The sequence below is a fragment of the Phycodurus eques genome, chromosome 19 (genome assembly GCF_024500275.1).
Source record: "Phycodurus eques isolate BA_2022a chromosome 19, UOR_Pequ_1.1, whole genome shotgun sequence".
NCBI classification, from domain to species: Eukaryota; Metazoa; Chordata; class Actinopteri; order Syngnathiformes; family Syngnathidae; genus Phycodurus; species Phycodurus eques.
The window spans coordinates 10,514,257-10,537,880 of NC_084543.1; the positions used below are offsets into that span (position 1 = coordinate 10,514,257).

General features: G+C 39.6%; 3 protein-coding genes across 5 annotated transcripts in view; 2 read left to right on the top strand and 1 right to left on the bottom strand.

Annotated features, from left to right (window-relative positions):
- The first annotated feature begins 1,159 nt into the window (after positions 1-1,159).
- Positions 1,160-7,570, top strand: tmem130 (transmembrane protein 130). Its single transcript, XM_061706335.1, has 8 exons — positions 1,160-1,286; positions 1,349-1,419; positions 1,488-1,659; positions 1,775-1,920; positions 2,313-2,397; positions 2,468-2,670; positions 4,775-4,881; positions 7,142-7,570. Exons 1-8 carry the CDS (start codon positions 1,279-1,281, stop codon positions 7,277-7,279), a joined length of 930 nt encoding a protein of 309 aa, XP_061562319.1. The 5' UTR covers positions 1,160-1,278; the 3' UTR covers positions 7,280-7,570.
- Positions 7,571-10,891: 3,321 nt separating this feature from the next.
- nptx2b (neuronal pentraxin IIb) lies at positions 10,892-17,803 on the bottom strand. The gene is made up of 5 exons (XM_061663955.1): positions 17,069-17,803; positions 15,243-15,462; positions 13,130-13,374; positions 12,882-13,061; positions 10,892-12,382 (listed from the first exon to the last, which is right to left on the bottom strand). The coding sequence occupies exons 1-5, from the start codon at positions 17,507-17,509 to the stop codon at positions 12,152-12,154; spliced, it is 1,317 nt and encodes a 438-aa protein (XP_061519939.1). The 5' UTR covers positions 17,510-17,803; the 3' UTR covers positions 10,892-12,151.
- A 4,949-nt stretch (positions 17,804-22,752) lies between these two features.
- trrap (transformation/transcription domain-associated protein) overlaps positions 22,753-23,624 on the top strand; it is a 77,604-nt gene continuing 76,732 nt past the window's right edge. For 2 of the 3 annotated variants that reach the window (XM_061705707.1, XM_061705709.1), the window contains exon 1: positions 22,753-22,780. The gene's annotated coding sequence lies outside the window, so the exon portion shown is untranslated. Of the gene's footprint in view, positions 22,781-23,373; positions 23,403-23,624 lie in introns of those variants that run through there. The other variant, XM_061705708.1, reaches the window with a different exon arrangement.

The window sequence follows — 23,624 nt, forward strand, 5'->3', positions numbered from 1 at the left end:
ATTTATCCGTTCCAGACCCCCCAAATTCTTTGACATTTTTCGGGAAGTTTTTTTTTCTTCTCAATGAATCAAATAGGACTAAACTATTGTAATGTATAAACACATAAAGGAAGAACAAAATAAAATATAAATAATATTTTTTAAATATCTACATTTGTCACTAGACTTTCACTGAACTTAATCTTCTTCACAGTATTTTATTGTATTTTACCATTTTCGCCACACTTTCCTCACTTTCAGCAACGTCTTCATTTTTCCCCCCTAGCCACCGAAACTATAGGAGTATAGGCGACTCCTGCTTCAGTATCGTACATATCACAGAAGTACTGCTTCTGTGATTTTTTTTTTTTTAATGATTTCCAGCTTTAATTCCATGCACGTCATCCGATTCTTCTTCTTAGCACTGACTTTCTTAGTTAGAACCCATGGTTAGAAAAAATAAATTTGGGGAAAATACCTGCACGAAAATGGCAAACGCAAGCACAAAACGCAACAGATACTTGTACTTTTACTACAAGATAAGCATGTGAACTAGTTGTGGGAGGACGATGATAAGCTCGTCAGCGCTATCTAGTGGCAGAGTTGAAATGTTGAAAATTTTCCAAATGTGAAAAGGGGTGCTTGGCGGTCTACCTGTTCATATTGTGAATGTTAATTTTCGTCGACCGGGTGGGGTGGCTTTTTTGGGAAAACAAAATTTATTTTAGCGGGCTAAAGATCGGGTTTACGGGTGCCTATGGCTAAAACTTCGCAGTTAAAACATAATACAAAATTATTTTAGGGGGTCTTGAGAAGTTTTTATGGGGGGCTTCAGCGACGCCACTGCCTTGAATCAAGTCTTCCTTATGATATTTTTCTTTAAATGAGGTCCTTTAGTCACCATGTGCTGGTGATACAAACCCAAAGGTTTTAGCACCACCTTGTGGGCCTATCTGCGGCCTTGTCATATTCTTTCACTTTCTAATTGGATATACTAATATAATGTTGTTGTTTTTTAAACCACAAAGAAACACATGAACCCCCCCACAGAACGGTCAGGAGAAACTTCACATTCTGAAAAGAATACTGTGACCTTAAGCCCACGACTCAAAAGTGGTTGTTGTTCCTGCAAGGGCACATGACTGCAAGTCATGGTGGCAATTTCAAGCCTTCATCTAGATGATGACGGGAATCTGAGAAGTCCTGTACACACATTGCCTATTCCTCGGCATCTTCATCCTCAGAATTTGACTCCAGTTTTAGGTCCTCGAGAGCATCCCAGGGAGGGGACCAGAAAACATGGACAGGTATACTTCTTTTCAGACAGATTATATGTTTCAGGTTCCTTAACTTGATTATATCTTTACAGAGCACCGTTGTTGCTTGTTCTCCTGGTTGTCCTGGGTGTGGCGGAGTGTGTCGAGCCTCTGACAGATTTAGGTACATTGATTGTCAATTTCTACTTTTTCAAGCACGCCACCGATGACATTTAATCTTTCCTTAAATAGAAAATATTTCTGGGAAGCTGTCTTTTTATCAAATGGATGGCAACGCCACCTATGTGAGAGACACTGGAGAGCTGGCTTCAGATATCCCCACCGAGACTATGTTCGAACTTTCTGATCCCCAGCAAAATTTCACCATGGCCAAGTTCAGCTACACTTGGGATTTAGGGAACGGGTATGAGGATTTCTTTTCCAAGTCCTTCTCATTTTTCAAAGTTTGTAAGTAAGTAAATTCATTGCGATTGTAATTTTATTTTTTATTTTTTTTGGGGGGGGGGGGGGGGATGCAGAGAGGTGATCCAGGGGACTGAGCCTGTTGTCCGGTACCACTACGCCTTATCTGGAAACTACACACTCCGGCTGAAAATTGGAGTCAATATGACCCAATCCACACCTCCACTAACTGGAATCTACTCTAAGGATGTTCAAGTGCTTGGTTTGTAGTGTTAAAATACTAAATTGTATGCGTATTGGCAGAGACGAGAAAAAGACTCACACTCTGTACTTACAGTAAGTAGAAGTTCAGATACATGTGTAAAAAAAATACTTTGGTAGAAGTACTGATTCAACCCTTTTACTTAAGTTCTTAATTAATTCACTTTTGTGCACACAAAATTGTTTCCCTCTTTTATTAACTTCCAGAATGCTGATACAGAGAAGAAAATACATACTCAAGTACAGATACTTGAAAAATCTACCTAAGTACAGTAGTATTTGTACTTTCTGACTTCCCACCAATGCTTATTAATAGATTAAAGACAGAATATTCAAATTGTGTGTGAGGTCATCCTATAATTTGTGACTAACAAGTATAAAATTGATTTGTAGATGCCATTAAAAGCATTGAACTGAAGGGTCCCTCTGATTATGAAGTGTATCAGACCACTGGCCTGGCTTTTCATGTGGATGGGAGGTAAATAACATTTAGTGTCCCTATCTTTTCATGATTTCAATGAAGAAAGTGAACAATCATTGCCTCTCAGTCCCCCCATGTGGGTGTGTTGGCGCTTCCTTCCCAAATGCGAGCCCGACACGACGGGGGGCTGCACGCTGACCACGCTGTACGAGAACTCCTTGTGGCTCAACCACACCTTCACCTCGGCCGGCGTTCACTGCCTGAACATCAGCGTCCGCAATGACATCAGCAAGCTGCAGACCTCCTTCAGTCTCTTCGTCAGGAAAAACAGTGAGGCCCACAGAGACATGCACACAAATACACATACCAAGTCACACAAGACCAACAGGAATCTTTTGCATAACAAAACACGGAGGCCGAAACTGGCCTAAAGGCTGAGAGAAACAAGCCGGAGGGGGTTAAATGGTAGACAATGTCCCAACGTGTATATTTTATGGTTACTTACTTTAATGTTCTGTGCGAAGAAGCTGAAACTCCAGAAAGGATAAGAGTGCCCTTTAAGAAAGTAAAAACAAAAAAGTCCAATCAATCCAAATTTGGATCAACGGCAAATTATACGCCTTCATAGATACCAAAATGTTGTCCTTAAGACACAACCATTACTTGTTGTGGAATTAAGGGAACTCTTGCAATATGACTAGCTATATTCAAAACTACTTAAGAACTTTGTCCAAATGTAAACCAAAATGTATAGTTGTTGTTTTTTTCCCCTCTCATTTCCCCTTGCCACATGAAAACATGAAAACATAACCCTCCTGGTGGAAGTATCAACATTTAGGGTCTTTGTCACCAGCTTATATAACGAAACCAACATTTCAATAATAGTAGGAAAAGCTTCATACATAGAGTAAAGTGCATGATAAAACCGAAAGTACTGTATATTTTTCTTTGCAACTTCCATATTATTGTAGGTTATTATCATACATTCAGCTGCCCGGGGAGCATTTCGGGACGACGTCCACAATTTCCAAAAACAATTTGAAATTTTGAACACTTTTCCACTTTGCATCAGTCCATCTTAGATGAGCTCGGGCCCAGAGAAGCCGGTGGCGTTTCTGGGTGTTGTTGATCAATGTCTTTTGCTTTGCATAGTAGAGTTTCCAGTTGCACTTACGGATGTAGCGCCGAACTGTATTTACTGACATTGGTTTTCTGAAGTGTTCCTGAGCCCATGTGGTGATATGCTTTACACATTGATGTCGGTTTTTGATGCGGTTTACATGCAGTGATTTCTCTAGATTCTCTGAACCTTTTGATGATATTATGGACCGTAGAGGATGAAATCCCTAAATTCCTTGCAATTGTACATTTAGGAACATTGTCCTTAAACTGTTCAACTATTTTCTGACGCACTTATCAATAAATCCTTGTTTTGCTTGATTGTGATTGAAATTATAGATACATTGTAAAGATTGCTACTGGCATTAGTAAGCTACACCAATGGGGATTCAGTGTCCATCTTTCTATATCATGTGTCTTATTGCCACAGTCAAAGGTAGCTGGATAAGATTTGAAATGTTTGCTGTGTCATGGAGTGTTTCAGACAAAACTTTCAATGCGCTGTTCAGCTATGTTAGTTCCACAGGCGACAAGAGGTCAATGAAAATGAAGGAATGCAACCATATCGGATCAGGCCTGCAAATGTTTGCTGTGTTCAATTGATTCGCTCTCGTTGCTAAGTTACAATTATGCTAAAGCCTATCGTAATATTCTTCGTGAAAAATGTTATAGTTCACATTGCAGTAACAACGTTCAGCCATTGAACACACTTGTCATCACTCTAATTTACCTTTTTTTTTTTTTTTTTAGTATTTAATACTTATGCTTACCTACATTATACGGGCAAAAGTATTGAGAAACCTAACAGTTACGTTGATGGGAAGTCAAGATGGAAGAAAAATATATGGAAGTGATCCTCCATTTTAGCTATAAAAGCCATCCATCCATCCATTTTCTATACCACTTATCCATATCCTAATTCCCAGCTCACTTCAGGAAAAAGGTGTCACCCTGGACTGGTCACTCATCAATCACAGGGCACATACGGAAACACAACCATTAACACTCACATTTGCACGCTCACTGAGTTGGAACCAAAGCGACGCGACACCCAAGTCAGGCGAGTGAATCAATACAACACAGTCAGTCACTTCACTGGAAAAACTTTCCACTAAATTTTGAAGTATTTATTTTGACTATGAAACTTTGCCCATAAACTATTCCACTTCATTTAAAAGTTGTTTGATGGGGTTCTTCTATAACAAACACATCCCAACATGCCTTTAAAGGCCATCCCCAAACTGTTCTCACAAGTTGGAAGTGCTTAATTGTCCCGCAATTTTTATCCTAACAACAACAATGATGTTCATTCCAGACACCGCCAATATGCTCTTCATCCTGTCTTGCGCCACTATCCTTGTGGCAACTTTCTCTTTCATCACTGTCATCGCCTGCCACCCTCGATGTCTCAACAAATCTCAGGTATAACAACACAAAAAATGTTGCATGTGACCAAAGACGTGACGCTACATGCTTCTAAGCCAGGGTGGACAAAGGTCCACAGTCCTGTAATATTTGATGTATTACTTTACAATTCTTTTTTTGTAAAATTGTTTTCTTAAAATGTACATTTTTTAAAAATGTATTTATAATTTTTTTCTCATTACATAATGGCTAATTTGTTTGTTGTAAATACTAAAATGAATAAAATCCTAAAATAAACGATTTTATATATACATTCAACATTTTTATTTTATAAAATAAAACATTAATTAATTCTAAAATATTATATTATACATTTTAAAAATAAAATATTCTCTATATTTTACATGAATATTTCAATCCTTTTTAATTTTTTTTTTTTAAATTTTAACCTCAATTATGAACCTGCTGTGAGCAAACATTATGACCACAAGAGGACAGGCTAGACTCAGAAACTGAGAGCAGCACTCGAGTGTGAGCCTCAGACTCACTGGACATAATAGGACAGAAATGTCATCGCTATAAAAGTTATTAAGAATTTTTTATACATATATTGTATGGAACCCATTTGAAGTGTACCTAAAATGTCCAATAAGTAAAATACCCTCAAAACTTTGGATCAGTGTTGTCAAACTGTTTTCATTGTGAGTCTCAACCTTGTTATAGTTGCCCTAAAGAGGCCACTTATACTGGTGAAACTACATGAATGTATAATCACTAAGGGTATGCCGAAAATCATGCCACATGGCGGAATGCGACTGAAATGAACAAGCGTGAACAAATTACTTGACTCACACCCGTACACCCCCTAATGTTCTTATCGGAAAGCAACATTTTGATATACTTTACTGTACTTGAGTGTTTCCCAACACTTTTATTGAGCCAAGGCACACATTTTACCGCAGAAAAATCTCACAGTGCACCGCCAAACAAAAATGCCACGAAAGTATAAATATTTAAATAATGATGACCTTGTCTCAGTTTACTCACAAATTAACTTAGTAAGTGTGACATCTGGGTCTGTTTACAAGCTGATATACTCGCCAAAAGCCATGACTTGTTCTGCTGCATGAATGGCAACAGGTGGATAAGCAGATTTATGATTTAATGGAAGAGCATTTAATTGTTCTGCCTGTCAGTATATGTCACTGTCGTAAGTACTATCGGTGATTTTTTTAAATTGGTATTTAATAAATAATCGTTTTTGGATAACTTAAGTGAATGTGGATCCTTTCCCACAACACCCCAGATGATCTCTCACGACACCCTCTTTAGGAATCACTGATGTGCTGTATTATTTTATTTGTTTGCATTGAACCACAAACAACATGGTGCAGTTGTCACGGAAGAAGGGATTTGTTCTTCGTTGTAGCTACTGTATATTATAATAATATAAACAGAGCAAATGTGCGAGAGGCTCATTGACTGCACTTGTGCATTTCGGCGAAAGAGACTCTTTATGATTTGCTTTTTAGCCATGGGTACGTATGAAATTATTGATATCGTTAACTATTATTGTAAAACACAATATAAATATACTATCCTGTATTGTACTGACACGGCATGAAGGTGGCCGTGTGGCGCTCGCTTCATACCCGGAAATGTAATTTTTGTTGTGAAGACACGTGATAGCCTAGTATTTTTAATTGGCCGTTACATCAGCGACGTTTCAACGCTGCTCACCTGTGACTGAATTTTCGAATTGCCGCAAAACTAGCTGCTGACAGTAGGCCACGCATGAAAACTAGCTGCGGAAATCCAAACACTCAGTGTGCGGCGTGTGAGCCAAACAATATGACAATCAAATATTGGTAGTTTTTATTGATTTGACTCCACCTGAATAGGTTTTTTGAATGCCGTGCTTTTGCCTTGAAAGTTTTATTATTATTATTATTATTTTTTTTTACATGTGGCTAGCCGTGATGGCTGCTAACCAGTGGGTGAGGTGCACTGTATTTATTCGACTCTTGGACTAGGCGTATAGCCAAAGCACAAGGCAGTTACACATCGTCCCTTTCCGAATGTGTTTTGTGCAGGAACTCTAATAAACGTCCCATTATATTACATAATAGCCCCTGCATTTGTTTTTCTATGCCTGGTTCTGAAGAATTAGGGCGAACTTTCATGGCCCACATAAAACGACATGGAGGATCTGGCTTGCGGGCATGTCTTTTCGAACACGAATTTCCTTTGTGGAAATGTATGTTTTTGACAAACTGTAACTGGCTGAGAAGTGTTTTGAATTTGTGTCCCTTTGCAGATCACAGCGTCCAGCAATGCTTTGTTCCTGAAGAGGCACACTGATGGCCACAGCAGAATTGTTTTAAACATGTCCCGTGTTGAAAGAGAAGAGAAAGAACCACTGTGGGGACAGAATGCAACGCACTACTACGCTTAACCATTCTCATCTATGAGTTCTTTTATGGGGTCAGAGGAGGAATACCATTTCTTATTTGGAAATTATGAAACTAAATGAATGAATTCAAAACGGCACAGGTAATGTACAAACAACAACAATTTACTTCTAACTTACTAATTTCACAGTACTCAGAAGCTATTTGAAACTAGACAGTTGGTATAATTGGAGGGGAACAGGTGTACGTATTTTAAAAAAATCTGACAAGAACAAACATAAAACAGACGTGTCTCCGTTAGAGGAGTTAAACTGTGGATAATAATGAACTGAAAACATGTAGCAACCTTACTCTGTTTAAAAAGAAACAAGAGTGCCAAATAAGTCAAATTTGTACTTAGAATTAGGGGTAAGACCCAATAGTTTTTTTACTTCCCACTCCTATTGAACATATACATTTGTACATTTCTTTTGTTTAGTTTTGTTTTGTTTATATTTCCTTTTATTTTATAACCGATCTTGTGTTGATTTGTTTTTGGATAGGTTCAATAAAGACAATTTAAAAAAAAAAAATGTACTATACATAGTTAAACTGGAGCAGTCAGCAAGTTTGTATTGTACTATTGTGTCCCATGGTTGTATACCTGCTTTGTTTTATGCTGTTTGAATGAATCATTTAGTTATATACAGTATGTTCACAAGGCTGCCAGGTCATATACCACGTGTATTATTACATTATTTGTGTGACGTGACGACGATCAATTAGTGACCCACAGCGCTCAAGCTGAATGCCTCATGAATTATTAACTTTCAAAAAGGTCATTTTACAGCACCGAGTGTTAGTATAAGCTCAGTGGGAAGTGTTCAGTGACATATTTTTTGCAAACGTTTTCTTTCTCTTTGTGTATTACTTGCAGGAAAAAAAAGAATAAAAGATCTCTTTCTAGAAGTAATGCTTGCAAATATGTGGTTTTTTTTGTGGAATTATTGATTATTGAACATTGGCGTCATCAAGCGAATGTACCACAAGAAACACACATTCAGCATGACAAGACACATGACATTAAGCACTCGTACTGGGAAACAAATGTTGCAAAATGCAATACAATAGTTTAAAAAAGAGAGAAAGGAAGGCATATTAATAATAAAATGACACAAAATGTCACTTGAGGAATCTTCACCAGCTGTGATGAAAAACAGTGGAGTTCTTCAAGCGTCTTTCTAATGACAGCTCGTCCCTGGTCATTATTAATGGTGACATCCGTAATGAATGTGTCATGACCGAGACACAGTCGGGGAGCTTTTGGTTGCTATGGTAATCTTCGACTTTGACCTCATCTTATGCTGAGTTTTAAATTTGGTCTATGTGTATGGCTACAAGTGAGGATTAAAATTGCTCATAGCTGTTTGTTTGATATTTAATGTGAAAATATGGATTATTGCTCAAACAGGTATATGATTTTGTTACTGTAAAACATAAGTATCAAAAAGGAATATAACTGGGCTTCCATAGCTATGTCTAATGACCGTAGGCCTGTCTTCCATTTCTGGGGGAGCTCAAGCACCCCTAAATTGAATTGCAGCACCCCTAAAATGTGAAATATTAATTAATTAATTATTTCATCCATTCATTAACTAATTTTACTCTTTACCATTTTTAAACAAGCTAGACAAGTGCATAACCACAAAGTACTGTGTTCAAATGTAACATTTTATCACCAAAAATGTACGATCTCAGCCCCCCTAAACTGCTGATCCTAGACTCGCCCCTGCCAATGGCCATTCGTGAGGAACTTTGACACCCTTTATAGACTCATCTCAAAATGTGTCTAGTAATACAAAGAACAAGTAGCTTCATGACAAAATGTTCCATCTAAAACACTGTTGCAGTGAATTGTTCTTGTTGTTATTGCTAGTACAATTTCTTCTTGTGCCACTGCTATGTATCCAAATTTTTCAAATCCCGGCCCTGCCTGTGTGGAGTTTGTATGTTTTCCCGTGTGCCTGCGTGGGTTTTCTCCGGGTACTCCGGTTTCCTCCCACATCCCAAAAACATGCAGGGTAGGTAAATTGAGGACTCTAAATTGGCCGTAGGTGTGAATGTGAGTGCGAATGGTTGTTTGTTTCTATGTGCCCTGCGATTGGCTGGCGACCAGTTCGGGGTGTACCCCACCTATCCAGGCTCCAGCACGCTCGTGAGGATAAGCGGAATGGAAGATGAATGAATGAAAGTAAGCAACATGAAGGCCAAACTAATTAAGTATGTGATTAACACCATTCCTCCATCCATCCATCCTCATTAGGGTCTTTGCTGAGCTGGAGCCTATTCCGGCTGACATTAAGCGAGAGGTGGAGACTGATCATAAGTCACATTTCAAACAAACATACACACTCATGGTGAATGTAAATGTAAAATTATTTATAGTAAATTAAACAGTTATTTAGTAAAATAAATAAAACGTAATATAATATGTATTTTATTTTCCTCATATTTTTAACAATAAACCAACTATTTAATGATATAAATGATTACAATAGTTTGTACAAGCACTTCACAAATCACAAAGTAAGAGAAGAGCCAAGCAATATTATTATTATAGACAATGAAATATATTTTTCTTTTTTTTACTAACCAATGTACCAGCAATAAGAATTTGAAACTCTTATTTTAATAGTAAAATTATTACATTTGGAGATAAATAAATAATAAATTGGAATAAATAATAAATAAACTAAACAAAAAACAACAACAAATAAAACCCGTCCTAAATACACTTTTCTGGTTTATATAAATGATCTGTGAGTGTTTCAAGTGGCCAGAAAGAGTCCGAGGACGAACGTCTGCCATGTCACCATCGACCTTTTGGCCTCTCCCTCTGTTAAGCGTTGCTAATGCCACCCACGCCACCTGTTGTTGTCCTGAAGCCAAGCCAGCTCAGTGAAAAGATCCCGCTGAGCTTATGTTATAGACTACTTATGTCACACCCACGTCCCTTATCGTACCTGACCACAAACAGGGCAGCAGATGACTTTAAACTTCTGTGTGGATGCCATATGCTTAAATGAATACACTTCAGATTGCCCTGTTTTGCTTTAGACCGTTCTTAAAATATCAATAATAGCAACATGAAAAAAAAACAAAAAAGTTGGGGTTGCAAGTAAAAAATTCCATTCGATACTTGAAAATGACTACATGTATCACCACCTACATCTGAGGATCGGCACATAATAATAATTATTATAATAATAATAATAATACGAGTATTTAAAACAAAAATAACCTACTCATTAAGAATACATTTGACCAAATTTGGGAAGCATTTGTAGTATTTATAGCCCCAACCAGAGTAGACATAATTTGATCCCTCTGGTCTTGACACCTGTCCCTTTCTTGATGGAAATAATCCTCCCTTTGTTGAAATGTGTAATCAAAATTATGTGTGTGTGTGGGGGGGGGGGGGGGGGGGGAATACACCTTCAATATACTGTAATTATATTGAAACTAGTTATTACAATTAACTCTTAAAATTGAAAGACTACTCAATGCCCAACTACTGTTCTTACGCTGTTTTAAAATGATTCCATGGAAATATCACTTTTTTGACAAAAAAATCAATCAATCAACAAATCAATTTGGCAAACATTCATTTAGGCAGTAGGTCTTTTTATTTTGCACACTGATTGGCAAAGTTATTTTAGTACAAACAGATTAATTGTTGGCACTTTAGTCCCTATAAAGGCCACACAAACAATTATGTAGAGTTTAACGTGCAAAACAGCTACGTGCAAAACATTGCAGGGCAATTACACTATATGACACATACCACAAACACATTAGAAGTAGTTCATAGTTCAGTTGTTATACCCTAGCTGTGCTAATAATTACATATACAATCCACTGCAACTATATAGAACAAGTCTTTTAGAACAATACAATGATGCAATAAACACAAATCTCCATTTAAATGGGTTTTGCTCATATGAACAAGGCAAGTAGGGGGAAAAAAAGCACTGTGATAGATTTAGTAGTATCACTGGTATCATGTCCATGCAAAGTATCAATTTTGTCTTTTTCTCCTCAAGTGCGACTCGAGTAGACTAATCTCATGACTAATCATGTCAGGATACAACATGTGATAAGCAATAGCCATAACATTAGCCAGACCTCTGAGATAATCTTCTCTCCTACTTTCTTTTGCACGGCACGCAACAGAAGCTCACATGTCAACGCCAGTCTGGGTCTTTCCATGTACTGTATTTGTATCAGCAGAGTTTGTACGGTTGTGTGCCTCTGCGCGAAGCTCGAGTGGATTTTCATCACCTCAAAGTCTCTAGGGATGGGGTACATATAGTAAGGTGATGCTAATACATGAGGGAACCCTGGACTGAAGTGACTTGATACCAGGCAGCAGAAACAGAAAGCATGTAGCCAGTGATGTGTGCCCTAATTTGCACATCCAGTGTTATTTGCAACAGTCACAATGTTGTTTTTCACAGCTTCCATAAACTGTCTCACAGTAATCCATCCATCCATCCATCCATTTTCTGAGCCGCTTATCCTCACTAGGGTCGCGGGCGTGCTGGAGCCTATCCCAGCTGTCATCGGGCAGGAGGCGGGGTACACCCTGAACTGGTTGCCAGCCAATCGCAGGGCACATACAAACAGCCAACCATTCGCACTCACATGCACACCTACGGGCAATTTAGAGTCTCCAATTTATGCATGTTTTTTGGGATGTGGGAGGAAACCGGAGTGCCCGGAGAAAACCCACGCAGGCACGGGGAGAACATGCAAACTCCACACAGTCGGGGCCGGGGATTGAACCCGGGTCCTCAGAACTGGTCTCACAGTAATTAGAAAAAAAATAAATGCGCAGAAGTAGCAGCTAGTTAACACAAAAGGCAGATGCTAAGTGTTTAGTTATTAGGCAGACGCTCCTGACACATCTCCAAGGGCCTCTTGAAGGCTCCTCTCCCAAACACCTCGATATTGCTCGCCATCCATGAGATCACGTTACCCGGCAAGTATGACGTACAGTTGGCCATAGACTGGATCTCGGCTGGCTTGAGAACACGGTCCCAAATATTGACTTGACTGAGTTCTCCCACGAAGGCCTGTCCGGCGTCAAAGCGTCCACCTACAACGTCCTGGAGACAACAACATTATTTGTAGTACGGTATCTGTTTGTTAAATATATGCCTTTAAGAAGCAGGAGGGAAGCTGCCCCCCCCCCCCCAAAAAAAAAATAAAATACAAATAAAAACAATAAACATAGTGCAAAGACTAATGAAAATATTAGAAATGCTATAAGCTGATATCTGGCATCCACACCACTTCAAGCTACAATTTTTGGAAAATTTATTTTAAAACCATGAAATAAAAATCTACATTGCTATGGAATGATCTGTCCATCTAAATGTGATATAAAATGCATATACCAAGACATTGCTAATCTGATCTCTAGCATGTTGGATTGCAACAGTCCAGTCCATTAAAATAAATAAATAAATAAAAAAGCATTATTTACTCAAAGACAGACAGTAGCGTCAGTTTAAATAACCTATGTCATCTTTTCAGTTATTATATTGTCATCAGTTAATTCAGCAGTGAAGTTTTCACTTCGCCTACTGTATGTTCCTGTGATACCTGCTCCTGGCCCAGGATGATCACCCCTCCTGGTTTTATAGGGTGCCATGCTGCCAGGTTGTCTCCGGTCCCTTGCTTTTCTCCATCTTGATAGGCCTCCCACTGGCCATCTCTAGTGGTCCAGGAGATGCCGATGTGGTGCCACCTTCCGTCACGTACCTCCAAGGGCAGCTGTGCGACCTTTACATCAAAGCCCATTAGATAGACGATGACAGTTATCTTATTAATAAAAGCGGCGATGACTCAACCTTGTCATTGATGAGCAGTTCAATTGGGTTATTTCCCCACTCGATCAGCACAATCTCATTGGCTTGTCCGGGTACACCGTAGGAGAAGGGTGTCCCGATTCCCGGAGTGGCACTGGACTTGATCCACATGCAGAGCGTGAACGCATACATCTCCGGGAGGCTCTTGATGATGCGGCCGTACAAATAGTTTGTACGCTGGGGAAGGGAGAGCTTGAACTGCTCAGGGGACTTGAAGTCTTCCCCACCTGTCCATGTAGAGCGGAGAGATGGGTCACCTACAGTATATTGTTGAATTGTGCGTTTTTGTTTTTTATATGCATCAATTTTCTATACTGCTTCAACTTTTCAGGGGTGCGGGTGAGCTAGAGGCTATTGTATACGAGTTGACTTTGACTGAGAAGCAGGAATCACCCTGGACTGGTTGCCAGTCAATTGCAGCAGACATTGACAATGAATGATTCCCTCCATGTTCCAGTTTTGTTTAATTTAGTAGTTTTAGTATTTAGTATTTTGGTCTTTTCAATGTGTTTTTTCCATTAATGACCCAGCCCATTTGTTCCTCCAATGTGGTCCTCGCGCATAAAAGTTCGCCTACTAGATGAACAGACAATAAAAATGCCACTACCTCACATGCCTTCACACCAGGTGTTCCATTTGGGGCTGGGGAAAAAAATTAAATAACTCGGCTAAGTTGACTTCAAAAATAGGTCGTCGCAGAAGTTCTGCCTCAAGGATCCACCAGGACCCCCCACCAAAAAAAGAAGGGGAAAAAAATTCCTGGAACCATGTTTACACCACCGGAAACAATGTTTCACGTGGACATTTATTGCAGATGGACGAAGTGTTGGGCCGCTGATAAACTTGGCCAAAAACGACAGAGGATCATCCGTAAGTGATTTTTGAAGAGACTATTAGATGCACAATGTAAATATAACGACGGGCAGTGACTACTCAAAAGCTTGACGAAATATCTATAAAATAATCGGTTCTAAAAAGATTAAATTGTGACAGCGCTAGTTCCAATACTTATGCCCATGCAAAGGATGCCCTATGTAAATGTAGCATGTCCTTCAGAGTGTATTGCTCATATGTAGTTTGCTGATCCTTAATTTATTGCTTATCAACTGTTGAAATTAAAGAAAAACACAAGTACACTATACTGTATGCTTTTTATCAGTGGCGGGCTGTGCATTTGGTACTTGGGCCTTCAGTGGGGGCCGACTTAATCCACCTCTTAATACCACGATCACGTCGCAATTATGGAAACCATCAATACTATACAAAGCACAACATAACAGCATGCAACTGTGCCAGGTATATCATCTTGAGCAGTGTAGGATCAATATTGATCTAATAACATGACAACAACATTAAACATTTAAATAAAGTACATTGTTCTCAAAAGAGATGCTTATTAATTCTATGAACGTGTGCAGATTCTTACAGATGTATTTTTTTGTTGTTGAACCTGGCTATAACGAGTTTCGCTCTGACTAACCAGAGGACAGAAAAATGCTGATGTTGCTGATGTGAGGCGAATTTGAAATCTGACTGGTGAAAAAAACAGTCCAATTGCAACTATAGTTTAAATTCCATCAGCCAGCACGAATGATTCTCAATGCGCTGCGCAGATTATATTGACATGGTAGAACATAAAGGCTGAAATCTGACTGGACATCATTATCTATATACAGTACATACAGGAAACAGTGCAGCCAAGAAAAATGAAGAGAATAGACTGTTAGGAATAAATTAATACAGTTATGTACAACCAATACTATGTTGTAATTGTTGGTCAGTGCTTTTGATGGTGTTTGGACCAGCAGAAAAGAAAGGCCTATGATAAGCGGTAGAGAAAATGGATGAATGGATCGCCCTTCAACAAAATTTCAAGTGTCTGTCAGTGGCAATTTTTGTTTATTCACCCAGAAGAACATACACGTACAGTATGTGAGTTCTGAGGTCCCAACCTGAGCGATTGCCTGGCTCACAATGTTTGTTCTATAGTTCAAGCTGGTACCAGTTTATTGGCATCCATTCAAGCCATTGACAATGTATTTTTTAATAAAATGTATGAAAAATCTTTCTGTCACATTTAGCATTGTCACATTACCTTTTTCCAGCTCACTTATCCTCTCCACCAGCGCGTTGAGCGTACTTTCCGTCTTGAGCCGGTATGCTGCCGTGGCGTTGGACAGCATGCTCTTCTCCTCCTCCAGGTTGCTGACTTTCCTCAGGAGCTGTTTCTCCAGCTCGACCAGGCGACGCTGCAGCAAGTCACGCAGCTCGCTGGGGAACGACGCGCCGGATATGTTGGCCCGCATCTGCTGTTGCTAAAGATGGATGAGCAGGAAGTGGACACAGCTGATCACGGACAGTTAGCAGCGGGAGACGCTTTTGACTTCACAGCAGTGTTCTACATGCGTCTGACTGGCCTACAAATGTAGCTATTGTAGAATTTGGAGTATTTTTTTGACCTGTTGCATGCAGTACCATCTTTGCAACTCACCTTTTATTTAACTATTGGATATTTAGGAGTATGTATTTGTAATGATTGGGTATACATAAAACAGTGATTCAATTCTAATTTAAAGACATGGGTACTATTTGATTAATTCTCTCACAACTGCTTGTACAATATCAGTCCATCTTGGCCCAGGACTCCCTGGTAGAGGAGATCTTATATTTCAATGGGACAATTTCTGGATTAAAATAATAATAATAATAGCAAAAATAAAAATAAGTAATAATACATACATAACATATATACAAATACAATTTCTTGTGTGTTTTTCACTCAATAATGATTCTAGATTCGACTTTCCATGGTTTGTATGTAAAATGTATCTGTTTTGAATGATAATTATATTTGTCGGTGTATTTTATGACTTTCGTTGGGATTTACGTTGATTTGTCTATTTATGAGAGTTTAAACATTCACCAATTCAACTTTAGTTATACCAGTGCAATCCAATGAGATGTTACGATTGGTTAAATGATTAGCCTCCCTGTCACACTGTCGGTCAAATGGACTCGTTAAGAAGAGCGATTTATGAAATATATTGACCTAGATTATATGATCAAACATGCAACATATATATATATATATATATATATATATATATATATATATACATATATCATGAGTATCTTGAGTTGTCCTGCCACAACTCTCGCCTTTTCTCACGCACTGAACGAAGCAAACGCAGCAGAATTCGTTTTGTAGATGTGCTGGTTGTGTATCTGGCCCACATGAGGAGAAAACTTGCGCGTTGTAGTTTTCGAAATTGATCTTTTGGGGACAGTCCTGAAGCTTTTCAGACATAGCTTGTATACATAATAAAATTGAATGAGTAAATAAAGAATTTTACATATGGCATATATATTTGACTTTTTTTCACCTCATATTCAAATGGCTGGACCCATCTGTCAGTTTTGAAAACCAGATGTGACCCTGAGCCCAAAGGTTCAGGGCCACTGAAGTAATAGTTCAGCGCTCATTTTGACTATCAGACAGGTATTAATTTAGCACTATGTTTATTAGTATGGTTTGTTGTGGCGACGAATTACACTGCATCATATTGAGAGTTGTTTATCTGTTTGTTTTACATTTTGGTTACCTTATTTGCTTATGATTGGAAAAATATTAGAAACAGGTCTCAACGTGATATAGTGCAGTTTTACCATACAGCTACAATAATATTCCTAATTACTCCAAGTTGTTTTGGGGTGGGAACGGAATAGAAACAAAAAAAATGCAGAAATAATGCTAAGTAATTCAATCAAAATATGAATACATGTTCAGTGAAGGCATGTGTGACGCCTGACTCACATGGATGATCATATAATATTTCTTCGTGAAGTTGTTGCTCATGTAATCTCCAGTAACAGCATCGATGGGCTTTTACGCATTGGCAGCATTGTGAGTGACGAATTTACCTCCAGGTTCTCCAGCCGGTCCTTGAGCCCCTGCATTGTTTTGCCAAGGTTCTCCACGGTGTCATTTGGATCTCTGGGGACGTCTCCCATTGTGTTTTGCTTCCCTTTGCCCCAAGGACCCCCCTTTTCGTACTTTCTGTCATCGGTGGTTGATGCGCACAGGGACAATTTGGTGGTCAGTTCGTTGATGGTGCCTAATTGTTTGAAAATGGTTTCTTTCTGCTGCAGAATAGTCTCTCGGAGCTGCATTACGGTGTTGCGGAGCTCCTCTTCCTGACCCCCGGCGTTGAATTCGGGTAACAAGGTCACCGGGCAGCTGGTGTCGCCGACGAGAGGCACTGCTCGGCAAATGTACCGCTTACCGTCGTCCGCTTGGCCGATCGCTTGGTGCCGTAAGCCCAGCGCATAGAACACGACAAAGCCCTGAAATAGTGAAAACATACCTGCAAAGATCGTCTTAAGCAGATGCGAAAAAAATTGCGATAAAGAAACAATCTACGAAACCATCCAGTCTGTGCGTAATACGCACACCGTTAGAAATTACGCACGTATAATTCTGAACTAGTCGTTTTATAAAAGAGTCCCATGTCTAAATGAAAATAACAAATGGATCAAATACACGAAACAGCACAATCGACACGGAAAGTCCGTTCAAGGATGAGTCTTTCTCTGTCTGCGTAAGCCCGGTTAATGTGACTTGTTTATGGGACTATTCTTGGCGCAAACAGAGCGCAGTGTGGCGCTGATCGGACAAGAGGATTACCCAAAAAAAAAAAAAAAAAAAAAAAAAAAAAAAGAAGGTGTCAAGAGAATGCCCGGGATTGGCTGTAGTAGGCTGACGTCAGTAGCCAGCTGGGTGACACATTTATTGATCTGCTTCCGCGCTTCATTAAGCAAAGACGAGGGGAGTCAATTCCATCTTTAATATATATGATAATTTCATTATTCAATTCACATATGCCAACAAATGTATCAATAGATCTTCTTCCGGCCCCTATCAGCTAATTATTGTTTTCAGCAAATAACAGAGGATATGTTACCAATAGGGGAATTTGTCAGAAGAGAACTAATAGTCATATGCAACATTGGAGTGAACCACGTCTTTGTTTGACTTGCAAACCAGTCCAGTGTGGACTCGTAAACAATTAGCAGCAGCTGTCTGCCTGCTTGTGAAAGGTCAACAAATCCTGGTGGGCAGATTGAAAGACATACAACTGAGCTTTGACCATGGCCTCCAAATGATACAGTTGCTTCAGAACAGCACAGACACACATATGGATGCACTTCAATCTAAAAGATGGGGGATTCTGAGACTCGTAAAAAAACTTTATATATATATAATATGTGTGTGTGTATGCCATGGCTGTGTTAAAATGGTTGCCAGCCAATCACAGGGCACATCGAAACAAACAACCATTCTCACTCACAGTCATGCCTACGGGCAATTTAGAGTCTCCAATTAATGCATGTTTTTGGGATGTGGGAGGAAACCGGAGTGCCCGGAGAAAACCCACGCAGGCACTTGGAGAACATGCAAACTCCACACAGGCGGGGCCGGGGATTGAACCCGGTATATATATATATATATATATATGTTTCTATTTATTTATTTTTTTAAATTTATTTTTCTATATGTTGCTTATCCTCACGAGGGTCGCAGGTGAGCTATAGAGCCTTTCCCAGCTGACTTTGGAGGGAGAGGCGTGGTACATCTTGGAATGATCACCAGCCAATCGCAGGGTACATATAGACAAACAACAATCACACAAGAAGGCCACAGCCGAGATTCGAACCCCAAAGCTTAGAACTATGAGGCAGACATGCTAATTCTACCTTGCTGCCCATCACATCATCGTTTGAGGGAATATTGATGAAAATTGTCCTCATCAAGACCTTTATGACTCAGACTACCTACCTACCTAACAATTGGCAGCCAGTGAATAATGCACTACACAAATTTACTCTGAGGAACTTTATTGCATTTTGCATTATTCAAACATCACAAACATTGCACAATAACAATGCAGACATTTTTGTGTTACTGTCCCCAATCCATATATAAAACTATGACGATAGCTATGGTATATATCAACACCTCCACTTTGTTGATCAGGATTGAGCGCCTTTACAAACAGGTTCTACATATGAAAGATGAGAAAAAAATGGAAATCTGTTTACTGGTTACTAGGTGACAAACACAAAAGGTAGGGGACAGCTGTGCTATTACAATTCATAAAAATGGGTGGGTGGGGTGGATGACTCTATAATTAATTGAAAACAAAAATAATAAAACAGATTTGCATTACAAACATTGCTCATAAAAATATAGGATGGCTAGTTAGTCTGCTCGAAGCACAGATAACAGTTTATTATGCAGACCATGAAAGGAGAACGGCTTTAGATGCATGAATAGGTTTTCAGTTTATTGTTGAGGATTCAGTCTACAGGAGAGTGCACTTCTCGCTGTGTGAGCTGGCTGCACTTAGAGGTCATCAACAGGCTGTTTCACTGTACTGAGAACACACAAGTCTAATGGACATATGAGTGGTCTTTTATAGATTGTGAGCCAGTGTTTTTTCCTTCACCCCTCTTCAGAAAAAAAAAGTCCCTTAGATAATGAAACAAACAAGAGTCTTGCAAGCCTGTGACATATCTCATTTAGCAGTCATCATAACCGGGGGAGCAGTGTGTGAAAGACAACAAGCAATGTCAATTATCTTCAACATTGTGGTACATTTGGTGAAAGGAATATTCTCGTCTGCTGCCTCTTACCAGTGGGTGTACTGACAGAGACAATTGCTAATTAAAGACCACCAGTGACACAAGGAGCGGGGGAGATAGGCCGACGGATCGCATAATAAATCAAGACTTCATTATTGTCCCTGCTATCACAACGGCAATTTGATCGTTTTTCGAATTAGCCTGGCCAATACTTAATGCTGAAATAACAAAAAACAAAACAAAAGCTGAAATAACAAAAAAACAAAACAAAACAAAAAAACAAAACAAAACAAAACCAAGAACATTTGATCTTCCTGACATTTAGAACGGCATCATTTTAAAGATGAATTGAACAGACAACAACATGGCTTGCAATTGGATACTTAACAGTGGATTCCTTTGCTTTTGACCCCAAACTTGTGAGTCTGAAGTTACTCATTTGCTTATTGCTAAAATGCTGATGGTAATCATTCAGCACTTCCTCATACTATAAGTAAATCAATCCAGAAGAAGAGGTGGAAAGCGGGTTCTTCGGGAGAAAGAGAAGAGGAAAGCACAGAGCCTAGAACTGAATGTGGGGACTTTGAATGAAAATTAAAATCTCGGGAGTTGGTTGACATGATGATTAGGAGAAAGGTTGATATATTGCGTGTCCAGGAGAACAGGTGGAAAGGGAGTAAGGCTAGAAGTTTAGGGGCAGGGTTTAAATTATTTTACCCTGGCGTAGATGAGAAGAGAAATGGAGTCGGTGTTATTTTAAAAGAAGAGTTGGCTAAGAATGTCTTGGAGGTGAAAAGAGTATCAGATCGAGTGATGAGGCTGAAACTTGAAATTGTTATGTATAATGTGATTAGTGGCTATGCCCCACAGGTAGGATGTGACCTTGAGGTGAAAATGAAATTCTGGAAGGAGCTAGATGAAGTAGTTCTGAGCATCCCAGACAGAGAGAGAGTTGTGATTGGTGCAGATTGTAATGGACATGTTGGTGAAGGAAATAGGGGTGACGAAGAAGTGATGGGTAAGTAAGGCATCCAGGAAAGGAACTTGGAGGGACAGATGGTGGTAGACTTTGCAGAAAGGATGCAAATGGCTGTAGTGAAGACTTTTTTCCAGAAGAGGCAGGAACATAGGGTGACCTACAAGAGGTAGAAGCACGCAGGTGGATTACATTTTGTGCAGGCGATGTAATCTGAAGGAGGTTACCGGCTGTAAGGTTGTGGTAGGGGAGAGTGTGGCTAGACAGCATAGGATGGTGGTGTGTAAGGTGACTCTGGTGGTGGGGAGGAAGGTTAGGAAAACAAATGCAGAGCAGAGAACCATGGAAGCTGAAACAGGATGAGTGTTGGGATGAGATGGAGGCATGCACTGGAAAGCAGAGGAAGGAAGATTAGCCGAAGTAAAACAGAATATATGTGCATGAATGAGAGGGGTGGTGGGGGAAGATTGAGGCTACAGGGAGAAGAGATAGCAAGGGTGGAGGACTTTAAATACTTGGGGTCAACCGTTCAGAGCAATGGTGAGTGTGGTCAGGAAGTGAAGAAACGGGTCCAAGCAGGTTGGAATGGGTGGAGGAAGGTGTCAGGTGTGTTATGTGACAGAAGAGTCTCTGCTCGGATGGAGGGCAAAGTTTATAAAACAGTGGTGAGGCCAGCCATGATGTGCGGATTAGAGACAGTGGCACTGAAGAGACAACAGGAAGCAGAGCTGGAGGTGGCGGAAATGAAGATGTTGATGTTCGCTCTCGGAGTGACCAGGTTGGATAAAATTAGAAATGAGCTCATCAGAGTGACAGCCAAGGTTCGATGTTTTGGAGACAAAGTTAGAGAGAGCAGACTTCGATGGTTTGGACACGTCCAGAGGAGAAATAGTGAGTATATAGGTAGAAGGATGATGATGATGGAGCTGACAGGCAAGAGAGCTAGAAGAAGACCAAAGAGAAGATTGATGGATGTCGTGAGGGAAGACATGAGGGCAGTTGGTGTTCGAGAGGAAGATGCAGGAGATAGGCTTACATGGAAAAGGATGACGCGCTGTGGCGACCCCTAAAGGGACAAGCCGAAAGGGAAAGAAGAAGACTCACATTCATACCAATGGACAATTTACAGTCATCAATTAACCAAACATGCATGTACAATATTTGGTAAGTGATAGAAACCACAAGCAAACTCCATACAGGAAGGCTGGAACTGAGATTGAAATCCCGAACCTCAGAACTCTGAGGTAGAACTAATCACCACGATTCCACCATGCTACCTTCTGAAAAAATACGTCTTTGTACACTTAATTGGTGATGAAACGGTGAATTGGAGCAACAGGTTCGGGCTCGAAAGTCTAAGCACATGGAAACATTTAGTATGCTGCCATCTTGTGGTACAAACGAAAACACTATCAAACGTACATAGAAAAAAAACCTTTATTCACGGTAATTGTTGTTCACATGTTGATAATTTGATAAATATTAATTTCGATTAGGTTTAGCCTCACCCACAGCCATTCTTTTTAGGCGTTTATTTGACCCAGAAAAACTACTAAATAACTCAATGTATAATATATTTTTAGATTATCGTAATAAAATTTGTCGGTAATTATTGAGTGACCAAAGTAGTGAGGAAATTCTCTAAAACTGCCTATTTTTCAAGCATTTATAGACCCCAGTACATGTCTTTCGCTTCTAAGCCTGCAGTCCCTTTGCAGCCACCGTACAGTCGCTACAAGACCATCGAAAACGATGGTCATACAGCACCCGCCTGGTGAACTATATCCTTCCGCTCAAACTAGAGCGTCATATGTTATAGAATACCACTCACAATGTTGAAAAAATGAACACAAATACAGGCTATATATATAAAATTCGCAAATACATTTGTATTTTTTCGTGAATATGTATGTAACATAAAAATTCGGTACGTGATATGCGGAAGGATATCATTCACATGCATCCTGGTCAGAGCGCGGCGCTTGCTACCGACAAGCTCGTTTATGCCAGACCGGGTAAGATCACTTGCTTTCTTTCTTATTATTGAGTTTGTGAGAAATTGTCCTTTAAAAAAAAAAAACTAGGATGACTTTAGGCTTTGGATGCATAGGGAAACTTATGCACCTGTCCTTTGTAATATATATATATAAATATACATATTTTAAACACAGTTCTCTTTCTTTAACAAGCTAACTTATGAGCTAATGGCGGCGAATGCTCTTTTGAAGTTGCTCAGTAAATATTGAATCTACTGTTGGAATATAAATGCATGAACGTCTGACTGGCAAATGGGCTTGACGCTGGTGTGATATTATTTAATTCAGAAATTCTCCTTGAGTGTGGAAGAATTGTGCAAGTCGAAGCTTGCTCTGACATCATCATTGTGCGCATGTTGATTGGAAGTCGCTCATTGTTATTTGCAAGCCTCAAACATGGGGTTGTCAAACCTTTTGGGTTCATGGACCACTTACAGGGGAGAGTTTTTTTCCGTATTATAAGAAAGGAGCCCGGTGGAAGGCAACCAAGCTTAACATTGCCTAAAACATAGGTTCAGTTTTTATTTTCAAAAACAGTGATTTATCGACATGTTGGAAACGTTTGACCCGAGGTATGTGCACCCAAGATGGAAGTATTTTGGTGAGTCTTGTCTATAGAACTTTGAGGAAGGAAAAAAAAAAAAGTGTGCGAGGGCTAGAAATGCTGCACAGTGTTGGCTGAACCGCCTACTTGAGGTACAGCTTCAGCTGTTCAACAGTTCGGGGTCTCTGTTGTCGTATTTTACGTTTCATAATGCGCCACACATTTTCAATGGGAGACAGGTCTGGACTGCAGGCAGGCCAGTCTAGTACCGGCACTCTT

Coding starts and splice junctions, on each gene's coding strand:
- nptx2b (XM_061663955.1), bottom strand. CDS start 17,509: ATGTTTTCACTATTTCAGGGCTTTGTCGTGTTCTATGCGCTGGGCTTA. Junction 15,463..17,068: donor ACCGGCTGGAGAACCTGGAG/GTAAATTCGTCA, acceptor ATCCATCTTTAG/CAACAGCAGATGCGGGCCAA. Junction 13,375..15,242: donor GATAAGTGAGCTGGAAAAAG/GTAATGTGACAA, acceptor CTACATGGACAG/GTGGGGAAGACTTCAAGTCC.
- tmem130 (XM_061706335.1), top strand. Junction 2,671..4,774: donor TCTCTTCGTCAGGAAAAACA/GTGAGGCCCACA, acceptor TGTTCATTCCAG/ACACCGCCAATATGCTCTTC. Junction 4,882..7,141: donor GATGTCTCAACAAATCTCAG/GTATAACAACAC, acceptor GTCCCTTTGCAG/ATCACAGCGTCCAGCAATGC.